Source organism: Oppia nitens, unplaced genomic scaffold (genome assembly GCF_028296485.1).
Source record: "Oppia nitens isolate AA-2021 unplaced genomic scaffold, nextdenovo-longstitch-racon4-pilon3 scaffold39_pilon_pilon_pilon, whole genome shotgun sequence".
Lineage (NCBI taxonomy): Eukaryota > Metazoa > Arthropoda > Arachnida > Sarcoptiformes > Oppiidae > Oppia > Oppia nitens.
In genome coordinates, this window is record NW_026533220.1 from 573,594 (window position 1) to 584,326 (window position 10,733).

The 10,733-nt window shown below is 30.3% G+C and overlaps 1 protein-coding gene across 1 annotated transcript; it reads left to right on the forward strand.

The window, feature by feature from the left end:
* The first annotated feature begins 219 nt into the window (after positions 1 to 219).
* LOC128957227 (transmembrane protease serine 9-like) lies at positions 220 to 4,263 on the forward strand. Its single transcript, XM_054302961.1, has 2 exons — positions 220 to 337; positions 420 to 4,263. Exon 2 carries the CDS (start codon positions 542 to 544, stop codon positions 4,175 to 4,177), a length of 3,636 nt encoding a protein of 1,211 aa, XP_054158936.1. The 5' UTR covers positions 220 to 337; positions 420 to 541; the 3' UTR covers positions 4,178 to 4,263.
* The last annotated feature ends 6,470 nt before the right edge of the window (positions 4,264 to 10,733 follow it).

Sequence of the window (10,733 nt, forward strand, 5' to 3'; positions counted from 1 at the left end):
TTAATAATTTTTTTGAAATAAATAATTTTTAAGATATACTATATTACATATATAACATTAATAAGTTTATTTGATTGATACCGTAGTGTAATAAATATATAATAGTTATTAAATTAAAGTAAAAACTGTTATATATATTACAATTATTTTTTTAAAAAACATTTTTTTTTAATAACTATAAATAATATGAAATTCATAGAAACAAAATTTTTAATTACATTAGTTTATCAATTAGTAATTTTGTTAAACTTATACAATTGTTTTTATATTAATGATAACGATGATAATAATAATTCAACCAGCACCAATAGTAGTAGTGTAATCATCAATGGCACAGGTAGGTCATATAATAGCAAACCTAACCAAACTGGTTAATATGCTTAAAAAAATGTATAATTTTATACCCAAAAAATAAATAGATAACCGACCGCCGGACCAACAGTGGTGGGACGAGCAACCAGTGGCCAGTATATGCGGGTCGACAGGTACGGCCATACGTATTGTCGGCGGTCGCGAAGCCAAACCCCAGAGCTGGCCGTGGATGGCCGGTCTGGCGCGTAAAACCGAGAAACGGGACGTATTTTGCGGTGCCAGCCTAATCGACCGGCGCCACGTCGTAACGGCTGCACACTGTATGGCCCTGTTATTCGGTGGCCAACATCAACCCGATAAACTTGTGGTCAGATTGGGTGCACACAATATGGACGCCAACGATACTAATGATGAACCCGAAGCCCGAGACTATGAGGTCGATGCTATTGTTTCGCACAACGAGTTTTCAGTGTCGACCAAAGTCAACGATATAGCTATACTGAGGCTAAAGTCGCCGGTAGTGTTCGGTATGGCTGTCCGTCCGATTTGTTTGCCCGATCCCACCACTACTGGTGACGTGTCGTACGCCAACGAAACGGCTGTACTGGCCGGTTGGGGTAAAACCAGTGAGACTGGACCCGATAGTCGGGTACTGTTGGAAGTGGATGTTCGGGTCTGGAATAATACCGACTGTAATGAATCGTTGGGCGATGTCAGCCGCATAACCGATACTATGGTGTGCGCCGGTATCAAGGATGGCGGCAAAGATACGTGTCAGGGAGACTCGGGCGGTCCACTGATGCACAAACGCCAATCGGACGGCAAATGGCAACTGATTGGTGTCGTGTCGTGGGGTCGCGGCTGTGGCCAGGCTAACAGTCCCGGTGTTAACACACGTATTACACGCTATATCGATTGGATCAGTAAGCATACCAATGAAGGAAATGAAACTACTGTTCCCACCGATACCAATAGCACACTAACTACTACTACTACTACTACTACTATATCTACTATTATTACTACGACTACTACTATAGATACTACAGTTCCTACACCGGCTGCTAATGGTTCGTCAATGAGCGACCAATGGTGGGACACACAGCCTGTCGTAGAGCTATGCGGTGGAACCGGTATCGGCACCCGTATAGTCGGTGGTCGACCAGCCATACCGAACTCGTGGCCGTGGATGGCCGGCATTGTTTCCAAGGGATCCAACAAACCCTTTTGTGGCGGTACACTAATCAGCCGACAATTGGTGGTAACGGCGGCTCACTGTATGAAAAGTATTTACGGTAGCAAACAGCCCGACAATATAATGATACGTTTGGGTGTACACGATGTTGAAAACACTACCGAACCCATGGCCAGAGACTATACGGTTGAATCGATAATTGTTCACAAAAATTATACAGACGTTGAAAATGGTTACGATATAGCGCTAATCAAGTTGAAGGATAGGGTTAAACTTAGTCCAGAGGTTCGGCCTATTTGTTTGCCGGCCAGTCTTAATCATAGCGATCACAATACCTATGAAGATAAGTTGGCAATGTTGGCCGGTTGGGGCCGTAAAGTAGAGTTTGGTTCGGGTAGTACTGAGCTTATGGAGGTTGAGGTTCAGGTCTGGAATAATACGGCCTGTAATGAATCGTTGGCTAAGTTTAATATAATTGACAGTATGGTGTGCGCTGGCGATCGGGCCGGCGGTAAGGACTCGTGTCAGGGCGATTCTGGCGGTCCACTCATGTATAGGCGCCCGGCGGACACCAAATGGGAACTGATTGGTATTGTATCGTTCGGTGCCGGCTGTGGCCGCGAGAATAGTCCCGGTGCTAACACAAGGGTTACACATTATATTGATTGGATTAGTGATAACTGGTCGCCGGTTGAGGACATGGATAATAATAACAACAACACTATAGATACAGATAATACTAACGTTACGACAGTATCGCCGACGCCGTCGCCGACTACTACTACTACTAGTATAACACCAAACGATACGACAGTATTGCCTACTAATAGCACATCATCATCAATGAGCGACCAATGGTGGGACACACAGCCTGTCGATGAGCTATGCGGTGGCACCGGTATCGGCACCCGTATAGTCGGTGGTCGACCAGCCATACCGAACTCGTGGCCGTGGATGGCCGGTATTGTTTCCAAGGGTGACAACGATCCGTTTTGTGGCGCAACTCTAATCAGCCGACAATTGGTGGTGACGGCCGCTCACTGTATGAAAAGTTATTTCGGTCGGAAACAACCCGACAATATAATGATACGTTTGGGTGTACACGATGTTGAAAACACTACCGAACCCATGGCCAGAGACTATGCGGTTGAGTCGATAACTATACACAAAAAATACATAGACGTTGAAAATGGTTACGATATAGCGCTAATCAAATTGAAGGATAGGGTTAAACTGAGTCCAGAGGTTCGGCCTATTTGTTTGCCGGCCAGTCTTAACCATAGCCAACACAATACCTATGAAGATAAGTTGGCAATGTTGGCCGGTTGGGGCCTTAAGATAGAGAGCAGCAGCTCAGGTAGTAATGTGCTTATGGAGGTTGAGGTTCAGGTCTGGAATAATACGGCCTGTAATGAATCGTTGTCTCAGTTTAACATAGTTGACAGTATGTTGTGTGCCGGCGATCGGGCCGGCGGTAAGGACTCGTGTCAGGGCGACTCTGGCGGTCCACTCATGTATAGGCGACCGACGGACACCAAATGGGAACTGATTGGTATTGTATCGTTCGGTGCCGGCTGTGGCCGCGAAAATAGTCCCGGTGCTAATACAAGGGTTACACATTATATTGATTGGATCGGTGATAACGGACTGATAGAGGACATGGATACTAATAACACCACCACCAACAACACTACAGATACAGATAATACTAACGTTACGACAGTATCGCCGACGCCGTCGCCGACTACTACTACTACTACTAGTATAATACCAAACGATACGATAGTATTGCCTACTAATAGCACATCATCATCAATGAGCGATCAATGGTGGGACACACAGCCCATAGAGGAGCTATGCGGTGGTTCCGGTATCGGTACACGTATTGTCGGCGGTCGACCAGCCGTACCAAACTCGTGGCCGTGGATGGCCGCTATAATCCGAAAAGAAAGTGGCCGACTATTTTGTGGCGGTACACTAATCAATCGATACTATATTGTAACGGCTGCTCATTGTTTAGAATCGGGTGATACTGGACATCCCGATAAACTACTGGTGCGATTGGGTGCACACGAGTCGAACAATCCGAATGAATCCGAAGTGGCCAAGAGTTACGCTGTCGAGTCTATCCTATTGCACGGTAACTATACGGACAGCAACCAGGGCTACGATATAGCTGTAATCAAATTGAAGGACAGGGTTCGGTTGAGTCCAGAGATACGTCCGGTTTGTTTGCCTCAAGCTTTAGATCAGATGGATAGTGACAACGATACCTACGATGACAAGGATGCTGTACTAACTGGTTGGGGTCGTACTGCTGAGGAATGGGGCGGCTCGGGTAGCCAAACGCTTATGGAGGTCCAGGTACAGGTCTGGAACAATACCGCATGCAATGAATCGTTAAGTCAGTTCAATATAATACCGAATATGTTGTGCGCCGGCGATCGGGCCGGCGGTAAGGACTCGTGTCAGGGCGACTCTGGCGGTCCGCTTGTCTACAGGCGCCCGGCGGACACCAAATGGGAACTGATTGGTGTTGTATCGTTCGGTGCCGGCTGTGGCCGCGAAAATAGTCCCGGCGTTAACACTCGGGTTACACACTATGTTACCTGGATTAAGCAGCATAGTATTGAGGAACCGGTAGTTAATCAAAATACGACTACCCTTTAAAAATGTCTAATCATTTTCATAATACAGTATATAAATTGTTTTACATGTATGTCTAGACAGTGAGTGATATATGATTTTTTTTTTGAGTGACAATTAATTAATTAATTCAAAATAAATAATAAATTGTAATCAATTGCTAATTTTTTTTCAAAATTTTCAAATGTTAAATATTTTATTATTTTTTGGTTATGACTTATAATTTTATAATTATTAATATTTGTTAATTTTATTTAATAAGTACTGTTTGTACTAATGTTTAATAAAATTTATATTATGAAAATATTATTATTATTATTATTATACTTAAAAAATAAACAATAATTAATAAATATCTCGCATTTTTTTAAATAATATATATTTATAATTTAAATTTCATATTAACTATTTATAATAGCAGTCTAACAATTAATTATATATTTGTTTAATATTTTGAATATTTTTTTATTGTTATGATATAACATAATATTAAAATTTTTTAAAATTTAATTTAGTCCCGGCGTTAACACTCGGGTTACACACTATGTATCCTGGATTAATCAGCATAGTATTGAGGAACCGGTAGTTAATCAAAACACAACTACCCTTTAAAATATCTAATCATTTTCATAATACAGTATATAAATTGTTTTACATTTATGTCTAGACAGTGAATGATATTGTTTTTACTGATAATTAAATATTAATTCAAAAATAAATAATAAATTGTAATCAATTGCTAAGTTTTCAAATGTTAAATATTTTATTTAATTTTTTTTTTGGTTATGAATTATAATTTTATAGTTATTAATATTTGTTAATTTGTTATTTTTATTTAATAAGTACTGTTTGTACAAATTTTTAATAAAATTTATATTTTGAAAATAGTATTATTATTATTATACTTAAACAATAAACAATAATTAATAAATATCTCGCATTTTTTAAAAATAATATATATTTATAATTTAAATTTCATATTAACTATTTATAATAGCAGTCTAACAATTAATTATATATTTGTTTAATATTTTGAATATTTTTTTATTGTTATGATATAACATAATATTAAAAATTTTTCAAATTATTTAATTAAATTTAGGAAATTTTAATAGTTAATAGTATTACTACTACTAATAATAATAATATTGTATTAATCTTATTTTTATAATTTATAATTATTAACTTTATATTACTTGTAAATAATTACTAATTATTATACTATAATACATATAACAAATAAATTTATAAATAATAAAATATTTTGTAATAATTTAATTATAAAAAAAAATAATAATCATTCAATTAACAAGATTTATGAATTATTATTTAACTATAAAAAATATATTAATGTAATATTAATAATATTAATAAACAGTATATTAAATTACAATTACATTTAAACAATAATTTTTTACCCTGAAATGACATTTCAAATTTTTCTAATTGTTTTAATTGTTTAAATAACAAGTTTATTATGTTTTTTATAGTAATATTTTATTAGTACTGGTATAATAATATTTATAACTATAATATACAGTATTTTTTAAAAAAAAAACATTATTATCTGTTACGCAAACAAAAACTAATTAATATTTATTGTTTTAATGTTTTTTGTTAATAGTTATAAATATTATTATTATTATATTATTATTTATAACTATATATAATGTTTTCAATAATTTATTAATATAAAAAATAAAAGTTTTTATAATTATACTAAAAATGTTTATGTTAACAATATTAATAACATTTATTTCAAGTATCTATTGTTATAATAATAATAATAATAATAATATTGATTATAAAAACAATGTAAAAATAATTAGTAGTAGTAGTAGCCAGGTCAACAGTGAATTATCTATTGATGGTATACCACGTCAATGCTATATAAATATTAGTAGCCAGGTTGTTCAATGTAAATTGGAAAAATTAATTGATAAAATTAATCCGGATACAAAAAATTTACAAACACTATGCTGTATGTTTGGCATCAATTACGATTGTCTAATTAATAGTGCCCAGGTAATTTAGAAAAACAAACATTAATATAAATGATTGATTAACTATATTAACCTAATTTTAGCTATAATTAACTAATTAATTGATTTTTAAAAATAATTGATAATAAAAATAAAACAATTTCTATGTTACTATTAGTTTTATATTTTTATCATTATAATAGTTATAATATTTATTCAATAATTTAATTAATTATAGTTTAATAACTAAATATTTACATAATTTTTATAAGTAATTATTTTTGAAATATATTATTATATTTTGTAAAAATTAACAAAATTAATAGTTATTATTGATTTTATTATTATCATTAATATATTATTATTAATAATAATAGTAAAGTTAATTAATATTTTATAGAAATTAATTAATTGATAAACTTTCTAAAAAAATTGCTGAAAACTTTATTAAATTTTAAAAAAAATCTATCTCTAATTGTATTTAAAATTTACTATTTATTAATTTTTTTTTCAAAAAATACCAGACATTATGCAATGCCGATGACTTTACTGTATGTAATACAACATTAACTAAACAAAAATGGCTTAAATACGATACGGTATGTCATGATTATCCATATATTGCCAATAGACACGACTGTCCATCAAATGCACTAACAATACCATCAAATATTATTACTACAATAATTACTACATTGTTAGTAATTTTATCAAAGCTATAATTATTTATTTTTGTTTAATAATTTAGCTATAATAAAAAATTTTAATAAATTTTATACATATATTATTAGATATTTAAAAAAAACTATATTTTATTTATTAATTTTAAATTTAAATAATAAAATGTTTATAAAAAAAAAACTTTATAGAAATACTGTATAAATTAAACTTTTATATTATTATTATTATTTAAAACTAAATTTTTGTTCAATAAAATTATAAATACATAAACAAGTCGTCCAATTATTGGTCGCTACTTTCCCGTCGGGCTTTTGTGGATACATTGACTGACCGACCGACCGATTACAGCATCGATATGTCCGACAGTTTGTGAAAGCCGTTCATTGATTGGCAGATCAATGTAGACATCATTTGTTTTTTTGGGCTATTCTTTGCCATCAACTGTTGCTCCAATTTTCTGCTCCAATACTAGCGAAGTGGCCGGTTATTGGTCACCAACGACAGGTGTTGTCGGGTTTTGTTGCTGGCCATCGTCACGACCACCGCCGGCCAGCGCAGGCAGATCTGGAGTTGATGGCGGCGATTGGTTCAGTTGGCTGTCCAACGACTTGTCCACCCAATCTTCATCTACACTGATGTGCAGATTGACTCACGGATGGATTAGTTGAGACTCGTGAGCGAAAGCAATCTTATTGATGATACGTCTGTCCATTTCGTGTTTGATACTACGGGCCAGGAATTACTATTACTACGTAATATCAATCGGCAATCATACTGACAACACGCTTATCTCAAGTCGTATAGTTGGTCTCGTAATCGGCTAACAGCCGACATAGCCGTTGATTGTCTTGTTTACAGTAGTCGATTGGTTTGTATCCGATTTCGTTGTCCATCAGCGGATTGGCCGAGCGTTTGATCAACAGCTGGACGATCAATAAATCCGTAAATTCCGATTCGCGTTCAATAGCTATACGCATAAAGTCGAGTCCGTACTGATAGGATAGCTTCTGGCTATCACTGGCCAGAAAGTAGTCGTCGGTATCGTCGATATCGGCTCCGGCGTCCAGTAGTGCTTTGCAAATATCAGTCCAGCCGTTAATAGCGGCCAATTGTAACGGTGTCCAACATAACTGATGGCCACAGTTGTTGATATCGGCAATGGATTTGTCGGCAATCATTTGTCTGACCAGTTAGTAGTCACCGCGTTTGACAGCGTCCAACAGTTTCTGCTTTTTCGGTGTGTTCGGGCATCGGCCGCCACTATCGCCGCCGCCGCGGGCACCAATATCGCCGTTCTAGTCATCGATACGCAAACAGTGAACCGCACGTAACGGCGATGATAACCATAGACAGGAGTAATGATAGCCACCTAAAGCACAGTTAATACACAGGTGGCCAACGATATATGGCTGTCCACGCTTTGGTCACCGCCGCCGATGACAACGACAATCATCGGTGGTCGCCGATAACAACCAATTGTATTATAAACTGTACACTAAAACTACAAGTCATACTTCATAAACATAGGCCACTATATAAATAAATAAAATATATAATATTCTGTAATAATATTTTTAGGTGTAAAGTACAGTATAGAGTATAGTTAGTATAGTAGTGTATGTAAAACCCTTAATAAACCCATTATAGCTAACAAATTATATAACTGTGTGTTTGAGATATAATATACAAAACTATTCAAAAAAAGATATATAAATTTATATACTGTATATATATATTATAATTAAAATTAAAAATGCAAATTAATTAATTAATAATTTATGAAAAATATATTTATTAAACAAAAACATAAATACAATTAGTTTCATATATTTAATATTTATATATATATACTGTATATTAAATATATGAAATTGTATTTATATAATATAATAAAATAATAAAATAAACACATTTTTTAAGCAAATATAGGCTTGGATTGTATGATTTAATTATTAGTATTAGTAAACCATATATTAAATATTGTTTAATTAATTAAATTAATATTTTAAAATTAGTATTAGTAAAATTAATTAAATATGGTTTTAACAATTAGTTATATATATATATTTATTATATTATATATTTAAGTGTATAACTAATTGTAATTATGCTTTTGTTTAAAAATATATGATATAAATATAATCAATATAAATAACAAATTTTGATATAATTTAATGTTAAATATTTTTAAAATATTTATAAAAAAAACAAAAATCATAAATATATATATATATATATAATAAAATAAATATAAAAGTTTTCTAACAATTTGTAGTTATTATATATACAATATATATTTAAAAAACAATATTAATATATTTGTTTTTATTTTATTGTAAATATAATTCATATTAAAAAACATTTATAAAAATTAATTTATAATTATATAATATTTGATTGACTATTGATATATAAATGATAATAAATATATTGTGTGTAAATATATAGTACAGTAGATATAAAATACAAAATATATAAATTAAAAAAATATTTATATAATTTTATATTTGATTTAAATTTTAATCAAACAATTTAAATAATTTTATTTATGTATAATTTTTTTGTTGAGTAATATTATTATTAGAAATTTACTTATTTAAATAATTTAAAAAATACTGTAATTTTAGTACAAAAAGTTTTTTTTGTTTGATAAGATATTTTTCATTTATTATAATTTCAATTATTATTATTATTATTATATTTATGTTTTTATAATGAAAAGAGAGAGAGAGAGAGAGAGAGAGAGAGAGAGAGAGAGAGAGAGAGAGAGAGAGAGACTATACATACACTTACATAGAAATAATAGACTAGTTTTTAATAATTATAGGATTTATTAAAAATAATAATAATAAATATTTAACAAACAAAAATTGAAAATTTCACAAAAAATGTTTCACAAATTTAATTTCAATGCTTTCATTTTTTAAAATAAATATATATAATATTATTCTAATTTATGATAATTATAATAGTTATGTTATGGCTATTGTTTTTAATAATATTTTAATTGATAAAAAATAAAATAAAAACATTTAATTTTCTTCAAATAAGTTTTTACAAATATTTATTAAATGATAATCATTTTGTTAGGTTTTTTTTTGTTGTTGTCGATATATTTAGTTTAAATTTTTAAAATATATTTATTATAGTGTTTTGTTGTAAAATGATTTTTAAAGATATCTTTATATTTATAGTGTATATCTGTATAAATGTAAACTTTTTTCAAATATATATATCATTATAAATCAATTGTATTCAAAGTTTTATGACTGAAAAAAAATTAATATTAATAAGTATATCAATATATATACTGTTTGTATAATACTTTTACAAAAAAAAATATTTAATATTTTAATATAAATATATAGTATATATATATATATATAATAATTGAACACAAAAAAAATTGATAAATGTTAGCACAAAAAACAAAACAAAAATATAATTATATGTTATTTTTGTTTTGAAATAATAAAATATTTAAAATAGTAATTATACAAAAAAAATAATTAATTAAATATTAAGTTAGATATCATTTACTAGATATTCATACAAATAAAAATTATATATATTTTTTAAGTTATGTCACTAATTGCAAAATGTTTGGACAGAAAAATAATAATAATTATGATTAATAATAATTAGTAATTAATTACAAAAAAAAATATAAATAATTTAATTGTATTTCAATCAAAAAACAAAAAATACATTTTAATTGAAAACTAAGAAAAAACAAATTTATATATAAATATATTATATATATTTCTAAATATATTAAAACAAAAAATAATTAACTCTTTTTATCTAATATTATAAAACCAAAAAAAAAAATACTATTAAAAAACATTTATAATCTATAATAAAAAATAGTATTAGAAATAAATATTATATAAGTTTGACGAGAAATATACAGCGGA